This window comes from Rhinoderma darwinii, chromosome 4 (assembly GCF_050947455.1).
Source record: "Rhinoderma darwinii isolate aRhiDar2 chromosome 4, aRhiDar2.hap1, whole genome shotgun sequence".
Taxonomy (NCBI): Eukaryota; Metazoa; Chordata; class Amphibia; order Anura; family Rhinodermatidae; genus Rhinoderma; species Rhinoderma darwinii.
The window spans coordinates 116,052,986-116,070,709 of record NC_134690.1 but is presented as its reverse complement, the minus strand read 5'-3'; the positions used below and the strand labels follow the sequence as shown (position 1 = coordinate 116,070,709).

Sequence of the window (17,724 nt, the reverse complement as noted above, 5' to 3'; positions counted from 1 at the left end):
ACATCTAATCTTACCGACACCTTTAATATTCTTAGGTCCGTATCTGTTCCTAGTCACCTCCCTACTGGGCTTGCTAACCCCAGCCCCCACTAAATCCCCATTAACCCCTTCTGTATCCCACTCCCTATGTACTCTATCTAACCCCGCTTGTGTATCCCCGCTCCCAGATCTAGTTTAAAAGCTCCTCCAGCCGTCTAACCCTTCTTTCCCCCAGCACCGCTCTACCCGCCCCATTTCGATGCAGCCCGTCCCTACCAGAGCCTGTAGCCGACAGTGAAGTCAGCCCAGTTATCCATGAAACCAAACCCTTCCATCCTGCACCAATTTCTAAGCCATTCAACTCCCTAATCTCCAGCTGTCTTTCTAATGATGCTCGTGGCACTGGTAGGATTTCTGAAAACACTACCTTGGAAGTCCTGGACTTTAACTTCTCCCCTAGTTCCCTAAAATCATTTTTAAGGACCTTCCATCTCCCACTGACTTTCTCATTGGTACTGATGTGTACCCTGACCGCCGGGTCCTCCCCAGCCCGTCTATTGATTTACCGTTTGTTACTCTTTTTTTATTATTTACTTCTGCTGTTTCTCACACAGGATTATTATGTTACTTATGAGCTACCAACTATGCTCACCTCTTGAACCCTCTTTTCTCCTCGTTTTTGTTCTCTTAAGACCAAGAACATGCTCACAGGGAAACCCTTGCTAGCTTCTCCTCCACACACTCGTGACTGTCCTTGGCTTTCTGAAACCATCTTTCGTCAAGTCATTGGGTTGATCGATGGAGAGAACTCAATCCCTGAATGCTGAACGCATGATACGCTGGTCTCAACAGAGATATTATACTCTTAATAATAAAAAAAAACTCTCGTCTGGCCCGCGGACTGGAGTGCCCTGTACAAACATTTCCTCCTATTAAATTGCACTCAGATTAGACACATATCCTCTAACCCACATACTATAGTGCAAGAATTTTCTCTACGTTTATCTTCTCTATACACTCGATCTGAGCGCAAACAATGATTTTCTCTCCTCTACCCTCTGGCCACTTTTACCTGCTGGTCTGGCAGACCTATTGAATAAAAAAATTTCCCCCGAGGAGGCCGCTATGAAAATGCTGAAGCTTAATAAACGGCCTGGTCCGGATGGCTTTACAGCCTTGTACTATAAGAAATATGCTTCGGTCCTGTCAACATCCCTCGCAATTTTAATGAATCGCCTGACCATACTACTCTCTCGGCCTACATCTCTGATTCCTAAAGCAAAAACGGATCATCTGTGCTGGTCCAATTACTACCCCATATCCCTTATCAATATAGATGTTAAGTTACTCGCTAAAATTCTCACTCTTAGTTTGCACACAGGTTTGGGTGCCATAATCCAGAGACCGAGTTGTTTTTTTTTCGTAATCAACAAGCTTTAGATAATATACGAAGGTCTTTCTATCTGCTACATTACTGCAAGGATAGGATCATTGAGGCTATCTTCTCCTCGCTTGATATCCGAAAAGCATTTCACACGGTCTCATATCTGTTTACGGTCCCAAATAGATGAGTATTCACTCTTATTTTATTGCCTGGTTAAAAGCGCTTTATAGCTCTCCCAAAGCCTGTGTCAGGTATAATGGGTTTTCCTCAGATTTATTCACTATCTCTCGAGGCACCCACCAAGGATGCCTGCTTTCGCCCTTACTGTTTATCCTCACCTGTTTACGGCTTAACCCCAAGCAATTCATCTCCAACAAGATCCTAACATTAAAGGTATTGAGATAGCCTCAGAAACCCATGTTTGCGGATGTCATTTTATTAACTATTACATCCTCCCTAGCTACTCTTCCCAACCTCCTAAGTGTTTTGTCCAGTTTCTGGTCAATCTCAGGCTTGCTTGTTAATCATGTCAAATCTTGGGTTATGTTCACACACAAGATCAAAAACGGCTGAAAATTACGGAGCTGTTTTCAGAGGAAACAGCCTCTAATTTTCAGCCATTTTTGAAGCTGAAAAAGTTTTTTTCCAGGCGTGTTTTGTAGACATTTCGTAGTTTTTCATTGACACAATGAATAACAACTCCAAAAACGGCTCAAGAAGTGATATGCTCCTTTTTACAGGGTGTTTTTTACGCAGTTTTTTTAAACTGCGGCGTAGAAAACACCCCGTCTGAACGAAATGCCATTTTTCGTATTGAATTTAACGGGTAGATATTTGTAGGCGTTAAGCTACCAGTTTTTCAGGCGTATTTCAAGGCGTTTACACCCCGAAATACACCTGAAAACTCTGCATGTGAACATACTCTAATGCAATCAATATCTCACTCCCCTCCTCCATAATAGCTACTTTACAATCTCATTTCCCTTCCAGTGTGTGGTAGACAGGCTGAAATATCTGGGTGTTAGCCTCACTAACTATGTTCACACTTTGAATGTGGTAAACTATGCCCCGTTGCTTCGCAAGCATAGAACCATGCTAGAATATTGAGGGAAATACCATATTTCATGGCTTGTTCGGATACACACATTGAAAATTGTGTTCTTGCCTAAACTTTTATACCTATTCCGTGTGCTTCCAGTTCCCATTCCTAACTACTACCTCTGAAGCTTCCAGCAGTTAATTAAAAAGTTTGTTGGGCAAGGGGGTATTTCTAGAGTCAATTGTGCTACCCTTTCCTTACATAAATCAAAAGGTGGGTTGGGAGTCTCTGTGACCAAATATAAGGCAGACCAAATAGCCCAACTGGCCCTTTAACACACCCGTACTGAACCGGTTGATGCTTAAGGTCCCTTTACACTAGCCAATCCCATTGAGTGAACTTTTGTGGCTCGTGCCCTCGCAGAGATCTTTCAATATAAATACCATTTTACAAATCTGGGATTCGGTTACTCAGCCAGATTACTCTCGCCCTTTTTACCGCTAGCTCCGCTCTGTGGTAATAGTTTCCTCCGGGACTTGACTCTCCCTGCTTGGACTATGGTGGGGCTTACAAAAGATCATTAGTTTCTGTCAACAACGGGTGTCAAATCCTTTTCTGTATGCACAAAAAATATTCCTTCCCTAGTATAGCTTTTCAGTTACTTGCAGATTACACACTATTTCTTCCTTGATAGGATATAGTCCTACTCTGCTCTTCTGCATGAATAGGCAAAAATTCCCACGCACTTAAAAATCTTGCAAAAAGCCTTCCTAGATGAGTGGAAGCTGTTTTAGCTGCATATTAATGCCTGCGCGGTGTAGACCTACGGGGCCGTTCTGCATAGTGGGATGGCAGCTGGCCACACAGGTATGGTACAGAGTCTATAGTCCAAAAAGGGTACCTGAGGCAATGTAGACAGTAGCAAGGCAGGCTCGGCTGGGACCAGGTGGCAGATAAGACATCAGGCGTGGAGTAGCAGAACAGGCGTGGAATGCAGCACAACACGACAACAGCTCAGCACGGCAGTAGACCAGGATAGTACGGGATACAGGTAAGGGGAACACTGGGAACTGGAAGACACTTAGGAGACCATTTGCAAGACAAACTTTAAGAAACAACAACGCTCAGGCGAGGATTAGAAGGGCGGTGACCTTCTTATAGTCCAGGAAATCATGTGAGTTAATGATGATGATTTTCATGTGCGCGTGCTGGCCCTTTAAGAGCGGGCACGAGCGCGCGTGCGCACCCTCCGGGAGACAGTCTCGATACCCGGAAGGGAATGTCGGCGCCTCACAGGTGGACGACGGAGCACAGTAGCAGGATGTCCATGGCCACGGTCGTTGAGGGGTAAGTTAGAACGACGGGCCGCGCCCATAGACGTTAGTATCCCCCCTCTTCTTGGGGCCAGAGTGGGAGAGAAACTTCCTCATGAGGACAGGGGCATCAATGTTCTCCTATGGCTCCCAAGACCTCTCTTCTGGACCGAATCCCCTCCAATCCACCAAATAAAACGTCCTTCCTCCCACCTTCTTGGTGGTTAGAATCTCCCTTACATCGAAAGTGCCTGACGAGCCACCAGTAGCCACTGCAGAACTAGGAGTCCTAGAGTAGCGGTTCAGGACCACGGGCTTCAGCAAGCAGACATGGAAGGAGTTAGGGATCTTGAGGGTAGGAGGCAGCCGCAGTTTGTAAGACACCAGGTTAAAGGCAATGTGTTGCCAGAAAAACATGTTTTTTTTTTTAAATTAAACATTTAGTGTGTGGGTGATTAAACATTGTTCAAATTTTTTTTATTTTTTTCACGAGTCAGGAAATATTATAAATTAATTCAAAATTTATAATACTACCCATTTTTGGTCACTAGATGGAGCTATTCCCAAAATTGCAGCATTGCAACATTGGGTTAAAAGCCCTCGCTCTAGTGAGCTCTCAGCATCCCCCCTCCTTTATCCTGGCTAGTGCCGGGATAAACGAGGGGTTTGAACGGTGTAACCTCCTACACTGTGTGCCGCCATTTTTTGAGCTAACACACAGTGTAGTAGGTTTACATACAGTAGTAAACACACACAAACACGAACATACATTGAAATCTCTTACCTGCTCCTGCCGCCGCGGCTCCCTCCGGCCCGTCCGCTCCGTTTGCTGCCGCTGGTCCAAGTGCACAAATCCGGAAGCCGCGACCGGAAGTAGTAATATTACTGTCCGGCCGCGACTTCCGGTCCACAGGAAAATGGCGCCGGACGGCGCCAATTTCGAATTGGACTGTGTGGGAGCGGCGCATGCGCAGTTCCCACACAGACGCCGTACACTGAAGTCAATGGGACGGGAGCCGTCCGCAGTCCCTATGGGACTGTGGCTGCCGTATTCCATGTCTGTATGTGTCGTTAATCGACACAGACAGAAATGGAACAAAAAATGGCAGCCCCCATAGGGAAGAAAAAGTGTAAAAATAAGAAAAAGTAAAACACAAACACACAAATGAATATAAACGTTTTTAATAAAGCACTAACATCTTTAACATATAAAAAAATAATTTGTGATGACACTGTTCCTTTAATGTGTAAAAATATCTCGAAGGGTCCGAGGAACCTGGGAGTAAATTTGCAGGACGGCACCCTCAGCTGGATATTTGAGGACAACCAGACCTTCGTACCTGGAAGAAATGGAGGAGAATCCAGTCTTCTAGTATCTGCTTTTTTCTTCATGCGGTCAACTGCCAGCAGAATAGAAGATCGGGTCTGCTGCTATATTTGCAGAAAGTCCCTGAAGGTCGAGTCAGCTGCAGGCACCTGGGACATAGTAGAGATAGGAAGAGGTATTCGAGGATGGTGGCTGTAGACTATGAAGAACGGGCTGGAGGTGGTGGACTCCCTAGTATGGTTATTATAGGAGAATTCTGCCCACGGGAGCAGCTGCACCCAGTCATCATGTTGTCTGGAAACAAAGTGACGTAGATAGTTCTCCATAATTTGGTTAATCCTCTTGACTTGCCCATTGTACTGGGGATGATAGGCCGAAGAGAAGTCCAACTTTACACCGAGGAGGCCGCAGAGTGCTCTCCAAAACTTCGAGGTGAACTGGACACCTCGATTTGAGACAATATGCAGAGGCAAGCTGTGCAGACGGAAGATGTGTTGTATGAAGAGGTCGGCCAGTCGAGCAGCAGAAGGCAGGCCAGTCAGAGGAACAAACTGAGCCATTTTAGAGAATCGATTAACCACCACCCAGATCACACTGCAACCCGCAGAGAGGGAGATCCATAACAAAGTCCATTGCAACATGCTGCCAGGGAGCAATGGACACAGGAAGTGTTTGGAGCAGACCAGCTGGTCTGGAGTGGGCAACTTTATTTGCTGCGCATACCGTACATGAGGAGACAAAGTCCATGACATCTTTGGGCAGCGTGGGCCACTAGAACTGACGGGCGATTAGGTCTTGGGTCTTACGAGTACTCGCATAACCTGCCAGCTTGGAACTGTGAAGGATTCTTCCTCTGTCTGCCAGACGTACAAAATATCTTCCTGTAGGAATGTCTCTAACCTGCAGAGGGTTCACAGAGAAGACGCAGGAAGGATCAATAATATTCTGTGGAGACTCCAGTGTCCTCTGTCTCAAATGACCTAGACAAGGCATCGGCCCTCACATTCTTATCGGCAGGTCGGTAGTGGAGTTCGAACCGAAACCGAGCAAAGAACAACGACCACCTGGCTTGACGAGGATTCAACCGCTGGGCCGTCTGTAGATAGGTCAGATTCTTGTGATCCGTGAAGACCAGGATAGGATGGACTGCGCCCTCCAGTAGATGTCTTCACTCCTGCAGATCCAGCTTGATGGCCAGTAACTCCCGATCCCCAATCGAGTAGTTGCGTTCTGTGGAAGAAAACAGCTTAGAATAGTAGCCACATACCAGTCTTGCCTTTAGAGCCTCTCTGGAACAACAGTGCACCAGCACCGACAGAGGAAGCGTCCATCTCTAATGAAAACTGTAGGGACACATCAGGCTGGTAAAGAATAGAGGCTGACGTGAAGGCTTTTTTTAAGATCTCAAATGCAGCTTCTGCCTCCAGAGTCCACACCTTGGCATTCATACCCTTCTTTGTGAGGGTAGAGATGGAGGCTGTCAATGACAAGAAGTTGGGGATGAACAGCCAGTAGAAGTTGGCGAATCCCAGGAAGCATTGTATGGCCCTTAAGCCTTGGGGGAGTGGCAACTCCAGGACAGCATTTACCTTCTCAGGGTCCATCTTGAGGCCCTGATCGGAGAGGATATAGCCCAGGAAGGGAAGAGATCTTTTTTCAAACATGCACTTCTCCAGCTTGGCATAAAGACGATTCGCCCTTAAACTAAGCACCACCTGGCAGACATGACTCTGAAGAGTTACTGGAGCTGGGGAAAAAATAAAAATGTCATCGAGATACACCACAACACAGATATAGAGGAGATCACAAAAAATTTCATTGACAAATTCTTGAAACACAGCGGGGGCACCGCACAGGCCGAAGGGCATAACTAGGTAGTCATAGTGCCCGTCACGTGTAATAAATGCGGTCTTCCACTTGTCACCCTGACGAATCCGAATCAGGTTGTAGGCCCCCCGCATATCCAGTTTAGAAAAAAAAAAATTGCCCCCCGTATGCGATCAAAGTGTTCCGAAATCAAAGGCAATGGGTACCTGTTCTTCCCCGTGATCCGATTGAGGCCTCGGTAGTCAATGCAGGGTTGGAGGGATCATCCTTCTTCTTGACAAAGAAAAACCCAGCTTCGGCCGGGGATGGGGATTTAAGAATGAAGCCCCTCTCCAGATTCTCCTTAATGTAGGTCGACATAGACTGAGTCTCTGGCAGGGAGAGAGGGTATACTCTACCGGGAGGAGATGAATCAGGAACCAAGTCGATCGAACAATTATATGCTCGATGTGGCGGCAAGGTCTCTGCTTCCCGCTTATTGAAGACATCAGAGAACATAAAGAAACAAGAAGGCAACCCTGCCAATGACTGATGTGGAGAAGACTGCCGTGGATGGATATGATCCAGACAGCGGTCGAGACACTTGGGACCCCACTGGAGAACCTCTCCAGAGTTCCCATCCAGGACTGGGGCATGCAAACGCAGCCAAGGCAAACCCAGCAGCACGTGGGTTGATGGCCTTGGGCAGGACAAACAGGGAGATGAGCTCAGTGTGAAGAGCTCCCATTTGAAGTCTCAATGGCTTGGTCACAGACAAAATTGGGTGAGGCAACGATCAACGGCCTTTCCAGCAGGACAGTGGGAGAAGATCCACAAGGTCTTGACAGATAAAATTAGCTGCAGAGCCAGAGTCCAGGTAGGCAGAGACCGGATGGGGCTTCTCGCCAGCAATGATGGTTACGGAAATAAACAGTTTGGAGGAGAGTTCACGATTAAATGCAGTAGTGCCCAGGGTTGTCTCTCCAACCAAACCTAGGCGTTGTTTTTTTTGGGCTTTTGTGGACACAAACGCACCACATGGCCAGCAAGGCCGCAATATAGACAGAGTCCAGAGGTGCGCCTGTGCTGTTTCTCTTGTACAGACAATTTTAGGCGATCCACCTGCATCGGTACCTCGAGCAAGGCAGTAGAGGACCGCAAGAGGGGTTGCTGGAAGTTGGGCACCAATCTAGGAAGCCGTCTCTCCTGTCGAACCTAATGAGATTGCTCCCTGAGTCTTATATCCACCCGAGTAGCCAGCAGAATCAGGTCGTCTAAGGCAGGTGGTAGATCTCGGGCAGCAAGTTCGTCCTTGATCTCGGGCGATAGACCGTGCCAGAAGGATGCTACCAAGGTCTCATTGTTCCAGGACAGCTCTCCTGCCAGGGTCCTGAACTGGATGATGTATTCGCCCACGGAGGTGTCCTCTTGGCGAAGGTTGAGGATAGCAGTGGCTGCCGACGAGACTCGTCCTGGCTCCTCAAAAACAGTACGGAACCGCACGAACCCCTGAAAGTCTTGAGTCTCGGGTCCCTGACGTTCCCAGATTGGGTTCGCCCATGCCAGGGCCTTGCCAGCAAGTAGACACGATGAAGGCGATCTTGGTTACGTCCGAAAGAAACGCTCGGGCATGCAGGGTAAAATGGATATAGCATTGGTTCAGAAATCCCCTACACGTACTTGCATCTCCCTGGAACCGAGAAGGTAATGGCAACGAGAACCGAGGACCCGAACAGCAACCGCCAGGAGGTATAGCAGGAGGGTCGGTCGGAGGAGCTTGCATAGAGGCAGGAAGGGAAGCAGCTAGTGCCCCTAGCTGCTGCGCCATGGAGTCCACTGCCACAAGAAGTGGATCCTGTCTTGCTCAGAGATCCTGCAGGTCTGCTTGCATGGCTTGGGAGGGTGACATGCCCTTAAATTGACCAACAGGGTCCATGGCCTGAGCGTACGGTCACGATGCAAGGTGTGGACCCACTGGGTCGTACCGCGTAGCGGGATGGCAGCTGGCCAAACAGGTATGGTACAGAGTCTATATTCCAGAAAGGGTACCTGAGGCAATGTAGACAGTAGCAATGCAGGCCTGGCTGGGACCAGGCAGCAGGTAGACGTCAGGAGTGGAGTAGCAGAACAGGCGTGGAATGCAGCACAACACGACAACAGCTCAGCACGGCAGTAGACCAGGCTAGAACTGGATACAGGTACGGGGAACACTGGGAACTGGAAGACACTTAGGAGACCATTTGCAAGACAAACTTTGTTAAACAACAATGCTCAGGCGAGGATTAGAAGGGCGGTGGCCTTCTTATAGTCCAGGAAATCATGTGAGTTAATGATTTTCATGTGCACGCGCTGGCCCTTTGAGTGCGGGCACGATCACACACCCTCCGGGAGACAGTCTCGATACGCGTAAGTGGGTGCCGGCGCCTCACAGGTGGACGACGCAGCACAGAAGCAGGATGTCCATGGCCGCGGTCATTGAGGGATAAGTTAGAACGACGGACCGCGGCCATAGACGTTACAGTATCCTTCCTCTTACGTCCCTTCTTGGGGCCAGAGAGGGAGAGAAACTTCTCTCGACGGACCGCGGCCATCGACATTACAATGCCTATGGATTTAGAATTGGATGTCAAAAGCTCATGTAGGTGTAATTTGTAGATGTCTCAATACTTTTGTCCATATAGTGTATCTCAATGTTGTCTGTCTTTTTTGGTTTCTAAAGCATTGAATTGCTATTTTTTAAATAAATATGTATCCAGTTGTGAACAAAATTGTTGGTACCCTTCCGTTAAAGAAAGGAAAACCCACAATGGTCACTGAAATGACTTGAAACTGACAAAAGTAATAATAAATTGTAATTCAGACATTGCTTTTGAATTGTAGTTCAACAAAAAAAAACAACTAATGAAACTGGCCTGGAAAAAAATTATGGTACCCTTAGAAAAGATTGAAAATAATTTGACCATAGGGACATGTTAAACTAAGGTGTCCTGTAATTAGCACCACAGGAGTCTTCACACATGTAATTAGTCAGTTTGCCTATTTAAAGGGTGAAATGTAGTCACTTTTGGCATCATGATGGATACCACACTGAATATGGACCAAAGCAAGCCGATGCCTAATGCACACAACCGTGTGCGCCGGCCGAGTCCCGTCAGTGATCCCAGGAAAGATAGAAAATATCCTATCTTTCCTCGGATCATTTTCACGGACCCGACTCACCCGCTAAAGTGAATGGGTCCGTGAAGACTATCGGGTGCCACTCAGATGCCATCAAAAATGGCCTGATTGGCACAACTGTTGTGTGCATGAGACGTAAGGAGTGTTCTCAGGAGATTAGAAAGAAAGTGATAGACAAACATGTTAAAGGCTATAATACCATCTCCAAACAGCTTGATGATCCGGTTACTATAGTTGCACATATTATTCAGACGTTTAAAGTCTATGGAACTGTAGCCAACCTCCCTGGACGTGGCCACAAGAGGAAAATTTATGACAAATTGAAGAGACGGATATTACGAATGGTAACCAAAGAGCCCAGAACAATTTCCAAAGAGATTAGAAGTGAACTCCAAGGTCAAGGTACATCCGCGTCAGATCGCACCATCCGTCGCTACCTTTGCCAAAGTGGACTTAATGGAAGACGACCGAGGAGGAAGCCATTGTTGAAAGCAAATCGTAAAAAAGCGAGGCTGGAACTCGCCCAAATGCATATTGAGAAGCCACAAAGCTTCTGGGAGAATGTCCTTTGGACAGATGAGACAAAACTGGAGCTTTTTGGCAAGTCACCATCAGCTCTATGTTCACAGACACAAAAACATAGCATACAAAGAACATTGTACCTGCTGTGAAACATGGAGCACTCCATTATGTTTTGGGGCTGCTTTGCCACATCTGGCACACTGTCTTGAATCTATGCAGGGTAAAATGAATTCTGAAAAATACCAATGCTTTCTGGAGCTTAGTGTGCTGCCCAGTATCAGAAAGCTTGGTCCTGGTCGCAGGGCATGAGTCCTCCAACAAGATAACGACCCAAAACACACAGCTAAAAACATCCAAGAATGGCTAAGAGCAAAGCATTGGACTATTCTGAAATGGCTTCTTTGAGTCCAGATCTAAATCCTATTGAACAGCTGTAGAAGGAGCTGAAACATGTAGTCTGGAGAAGGCACCCTTCAAAACCAGAGACAGCTGGAGCAGTGTCCTCACGAGGAGTGGCCCAAAATACATGCGGACAGGTGCAAAATTCTCAGAGAGTTACAGAAATAATTTGTTTGCAGTGATTGCCTCAAAAGGTTGTGCAACAAAACATTGAGTTAAGGGTACCATCATTTTTGTCCAGGCCAGTTTTTAGTTGTTTTTTTTTAACAATTCTGTTGAAGCACAATTCAAAAGCAATATCTGATTTACATTAGTTGATTTTCAGTAAAATGTATTACTACTTTTGTCAGTTTCAAGTTATTTCAGAGACCATTGTAGGTTTTCCTTTTATTGGAAGGGTACCAACAATTTTGTCCACGACTGTTTATATAAAATAGATTATCGAGTTCTCCCATTCTGATGACAAAGTGTTTTATTTTAAAAGCGCACAGAAGTGTTTTATTTTAAAAGTGCAGGACGGTATTGACAACCCTAACCGATTCCAATTTTCAGTAGTAGACAAAAACATTTTTTAGTTTCTTGTTCCTTTAAAAAGATCACCATTACACACCACATGGACATGTTACAGCTTCGAACAACATTCAAGTTACACAGCGCCATAATTTTTGTACACCCATACTCTACCACTGTACCTTCAATTGCATAGGGATTTTTTTTTTCTGTAAGTTTCAGTCTGAAATCTGATAAAAATGAGGCATGCTCCATTGGGCAGTGGGCTATTCTCCCCCTAGAAGCCACCCAGAGTACTATGGGCAAGGACTCAGTGTGTCTCTGTACAGCCCTTAAATGGGTTGTCCACTACTGACAACCTATTCGCCGGATAGGTCATCAGTATATCATCGGTCGGGTCCAACACCCGGACCCCGCACCGTTAAGCCGCTCTGGCAATCTCTGGGCACCGGATGTTATGGCCTATTATGCTATGTACGGAGCCGGAAGCATTTGGCTCCGTACACATCATAGCGGCCGTGCTGAAGCTCTGCTCCTATCTACTTGAATCAGAGCATAGCAGTAGTACGGCAGCTCGCCTAAATTCAGTGGCCGGAGCCAACTGCTTCCGACACGTACGTCCGGTGCTCGGAGGCAGCGGGAGCGGCTTAATGGTGCGGCGTCCGGGTGTCAGACCTCCACAGATTATGTACTTATGACCTGCCTTTATGGTTTTAAATTGGTCAAATATTTTTCTGTAATTTTTATAAAAAATACAACATACAGCCTTAATGTAGAAAAGAATGGCTGCACATTTATGCTAGATGGAAACGGACGTGAAAAACGCGACATTTTTCACGTCCGAGGTGCCCTCGTTTTCACAGATCCCAATAGACTTGAGTCTATGGAGGGATCCGTGAATACAGAACAAAATAGGATATGTTCTATTTTTTAATTGACACTTCACACGGTCCGTTGAAACAACGGTCGTGTTAACAGCCCCATTAAAATACGTGCGTCCGTGTGACGGCGGTTGTTTTAACGGGCGTCACATGGACGTAAAATGCGCTCATGTGAATCAGACCTTAAACTAAAACACTAGTTGGTTAGGTGAAAAATGTAAAAAGAAAAAACACACTAATGGATTAGAAAAATAGACTGCTTTGAACATATTCTAGAGTCACATTTTTCAACAAAACTGCAATTTAATAATAATTTCATAAAAGGGTGTTAAAATAGATATCTTTACAATAATTGGACAGATGTGTATGTCTAAAAACAAACATATGTGCTCGCAGATTTATGAAATGTACATTTGTATTTTGTTCAATTTAAATACTTATTATACACTGCACTCAATCTGCATGTTGAATTTATTAAATACATTAAAATCTGCAATGTAACAAAACTTGTTTTTCTGCATACGAAATTTATAACACCATTTTAAATGAACAAAAGATGGCTCACTTTAATGTTTTTTTTTTTTAGTTTTTTGTTTGACAACTAGTGTACATTTTACACTAGCTCATCTCTACCGACACCAGCTGTTTGCTCTGTTTATTGGACGCAGTTCACAGATTACATATACTATAAGAGTGCTGGACACAAACATGAGGTACGAAAGTGGTTCAGAGATAATAATAGGTCATGCAGAACATGCTAAACAGCAAAAAAGGAAAATAATGTGAATGATAGAACACTGAACAAAAATACAGAGAATGTGCATAACAAAATGAAAAAAAAAAAATAATAATAATAATAATTACACAGCTTTGCTTCTTTGGTTACAAAGTAGGTTGAACAATTTCACAGTTTTTTTTTTTATCCCACCCTAAAAAACTTATAATTCACATAAATTTTCTAAAAAGCATAGGAATCATGGCATCTTTTATATTCCTCCCACAATTGGAAAGAAGAGAAATGAACAAAGTTTTCTTCATCAAAATAGCTAATCTATCATTTATTTTAGTATCACAACTGTCGCTCTCCTGTACAGGTGCAATAGGTTTCAATACTTACTCTGTACAAAATTTACATTCAAACTGGATCTTTTCTATATTGTAAAATAAATACCAAAAAGATTGCGGTTAGTGTTAGATATACATTTATATGCCTGGATACGTATGCTCAGTTATTGCCCTATTGGATGCAATCCCGTTTCTCTATTTATGATAGATTTACATTTATATTCTATATAAAGGAAAATAAAGAGTGTCTGTGACATTGTTCATACATATTAAGAAAATAGCAGCCCTGTAATAAATTAAAAACACAAAAAAACATTTAAATGAAACTAAAAAGAGGGAAAACAAAAGGTTACTTAAAGAGGCTCTGTCACTACATAAGGAGATTGGCGCTGTAATGTAGGTGACCGCAGTGCTTTTTATTTAAAAAACGATCAATTTTGACCACTTTATTAGCGATTTTTAGCTTTATGCCAATTAGTTTCTTAATGCCCAAGTGGGCGTGTTTTTACGTTAGACCAAGTGGGCGTTGTAGAGGAGTGTCTGACGCTGACCAATCAGCGTCATACACTTCTCTCTATCTTTTCTGTGAGATTCCAGCAAGGCAAACGTAATCTCTTTTTAAATGACAGTTTACATCGTAAACTCACGATATTACGTTTGCCTTGCTGGAAATCTCACAGAAAAGATTCAGGATTCTGAATACACATCACGTCCTGGCTGGAGGTAATGTATATTCATTGTCAGGACACTTGAGTAACGTTATAGTGTGTGTATGAGGCTGCACATCGTGATATAGCTATATCACGATGTGCTGTGTAAATGAAGAGAGAGAAGTGTATGACGCTGATTGGTCACTGATTGGTCAGCACCATACACTCTGTACAACGCCCACTTGGTCTAAAGTAAAACACGCCCACTTGGGCATTAAGAAACTAATTAGTATATAGCTAAAAATCGCTCATAAAGTGTTAAAAATAGATCGTTTTTCTAAATAATAAGCACTGCTGTCACCTACATTACAGCGCCAATCTCCTTAAATAGGAGATAGGGCACTTATAATGTGGTGACAGAGCCTCTTTAAAGGATGGTGGCTCCCACTATGAATACAATGATTCGTTTTGCTTATGTAGAACTGACAAAACATGGCTCAGAGTATATTTAAAAAAAAAAAAAACAACACCCCCTGGGAGAGCCACCAAAGCTCCGTAAGTAAGACCCATTGCTGGATACCAGACATTAACAACTAATTTAGGCAGCAGTTTATGTTAAAGAAAACCTTCTCGGAACAATTGCACTATATAAAATATAGGATTTTGCTAAATATTTTTTAAGTGATAGATCAATTTAGATAGTCGCTGTTAACATCGACTATACCGAATGTAGGAGCAGCAAAAGTTGCTGCTTTTTTAAGCCAACAAGCACATTAATATAGGACATAGTAATACCTTTAATACATGCATAGTAACCTAGGATACAATTATGTTCTTGCATATAAAATAAATGCTGCGGGAAGCAGATGGAGAGAAGCCCAATATACATAGACTCTCTCTGTTCAGTGTTCCAATAAAAAACAGGTTTCCAAAGATTACAGAGTCCAGATGAATTACATTACACTCCTTAAATAATAGGTTGACCGGATAATATAAATAGGAGGCGTTAAGCAGGAATGTCTACCTCTAATTTTACTTGACCGTGTGAACTGAGCGTCATTTGATGGCAGACAAATTATGGATAGCGGTGACATTATGTGTCATGCATTTTCAAATACTATAACTATTCATCAGTGTGAATAAATGGCTTTAGTAACAATGCAGCTTCCTTTACCAGACATGCTTTTCCCCCCGTTTTCTACAACATAAAGTGCTGCTCTTGACCCCATAGACCTGCACACATTCATTGTCAGTATTCAAAGAATGTATGTGTTCTGTATATATATATATATATATATATATATATATATATATATATACACATATATTTTTTACAATCCAGTTGTGTTAAGAACCTGATACGCAAAGCAATAGGTATCACCTCTCTCATATTGAGAGATCAGGGAGTACGATTGTCTAATACTGAAAAGGCCAAACACACAAATGAAGCATGGCTACTTGCTCTTTTTCTCATTTTTTTCATTTTTAAAGTGTAAAGAACAGCAGTGGCACACAAGGACAGATTGCCTTCAGATTTCTGAACGAGGCGAGAAAGCAGTTTTTGTACACTTTACGCCGAAGAAACATTCGGTTGCTGCGTGGGGTGTGCGGTCTGTGGAGCGGTTAGAGGAGCTGTAGTCACTGGAGCCGGCTGTTGACAGGGGCCAAGTTGAGACAGCTGATCATTGTTAGAAAGGGATTTTAACAGTGCATTTTCACGTTCAAGTGTAGAGTTTTTCTCGATTAATTCCTTTATTTGTTCCTTTAGGACTTCCACCTCTTCTCTTACTGCGTACATCAAATGGCTTTTCACCAGGTCCTAGAAAAATACAAAAAAACACACTTTAAAATAAAGAGTCGCAGAGTGATTCTAACCCCTCCATTTTAGAGTGCCCAAACAATGTAGACATCGGTTCACCCCAAGAGGAAAAAAAAAAACAAACAAAAAATGTAAAAAAAACCAAGAGAAACTCAAATATTGAAGAGGTATTCCCAGCTCAAACATTTATGGTGCCTCTATCTGACATCTATGGCATATCCTGTGGATGTAAGTCCCACCTCTGGGAACTGCGCCTCTCTCCAGAACGGGCCCCCTGACCTCCGTCCTACCTTCTCCCGCTGGGCTGCGTTCACGGAGTTACAAAGTGGTCGTTTTTTCTGGAAACAGCTGAGCGCATTTTGCTACGTTGTTTCTGGAATTTTGGAAACAGCGTAGCACAGCGAGCCACTTTCACTAGCACCCAAGTTCAGTGTAGCAAAATGCACTCGCCTGTTTCTTAAAAACCGTAGCCCAGTGACAGCAGGTAGGAGGGGGGGGGGGGGTCAGTTGCCCCCGTTCTAGATGGATGCAAGTCCCGCACCCATCGGACATTTATGACAAATCCTGTGGATACGCCATAAATGCGCAAGTAGGGAAAACCCCTTTAATGACCTAATATGTCAAATAGGGGTTTAGAATGGAAAAATATATATATATATAAAACTTCTAGTACTAATCATATTTTTATTAAGAAAAACACTGTTTAATAAAATTCCAGTAGAGGTCATGTCTTCCGGTTTTACAGGAGACATGTGGGATTTATTAGGGCTCGTCATAATCCATTTGAAGGTTCTATTTTTCCCCATTTGCTTATCAGTGCAGAAAGGGGTTTTCTACTCTTATGCCCCCCCCCCCCAGCATACAGGACAAACGGCGGATTTTGCATGCATATTTGTGCACGGAAAAATCTGCAGCGGATTACAGTACGAGCCATGTGGATGACATTGAAAGTAATCTCATGTACGCTGCAGAACTTTTTCCACACAGATATCAGAGAATGCCTCATCATTCGGTTACGGATGTTCACAGTGGATTTCATTCCTTTCAATGTAGTAGAGGTGAAATCTGCAGTGAATCTGATGCAAAATCCACATGTAGCACATGCAGATTATTCCTCAGCAAAATCTACACCAAATACACATTATGTGCGTGGGTATGACTCCTTCAATTAGACAACCTTGGAAAAATATGGGATTATCCTGAGCATCTAGGTAAAATAATAAAACAATGTTCAACCACTATTCACATTCTCTTTTATGCACAGGATGAAAACCCCATGTTAGAAAAACAGAACCCAATGTGATGGGACGGCTACTGACAAAAAGCATGGAGTTAGCAAACAGGCAAAACTTGTTCTGAATGTGTATAAAAATATAGCAAGATAAAAAACCATGGAAGCCCTACTGCCCAAGACTTCAGCGTATTATTTATCAAAACAAGTTCTAGAATTCAGCATCCGCGGTCACCGGCAGGTCTCCTGCTTGAGACGAGAACCTATGGTTTTTTCCCCAAGATTCTTTAAGCTGCTCCATAAACCACAGCAAAAAGGTAGAATATAACAAGGTCCCCATCAGAGCGTGGTTATTTCTATGGTCAACACAATGGACAGTCCTCACTGACAGCTGCGTCTCAGAGATCCTGTCACTTTTTTGTTGTTTTTTTTTTATCTTTGAATTAGTCCGATATAGATTATTAACATTTTCGATGTCTATTGCAATAACACAATCAGCACCCGTCTATCCCAGCTTGTTCTCTAGAGTGCACTCCGTTAGCACAGGCAGGAAAAAAAAAGTGTTAATGTTTAGGGAGACCGGAGAATCAGTTGACGGTGTCCTGTCTATTAGGCCATGTTC

The 17,724-nt window shown here is 43.8% G+C and overlaps 1 protein-coding gene across 2 annotated transcripts in view; it reads right to left on the bottom strand.

Annotated features, from left to right (window-relative positions):
* Positions 1-13,892: 13,892 nt before the first annotated feature.
* Positions 13,893-17,724, bottom strand: part of TSC22D2 (TSC22 domain family member 2) — a 64,333-nt gene continuing 60,501 nt past the window's right edge. For both annotated transcript variants that reach the window (XM_075861492.1, XM_075861491.1), the window contains one exon: positions 13,893-15,871. In XM_075861492.1, coding sequence (XP_075717607.1) covers positions 15,623-15,871 — 249 coding nt within the window. In that variant the 3' untranslated portion in view covers positions 13,893-15,622. The remainder of the gene's footprint in view (positions 15,872-17,724) is intronic.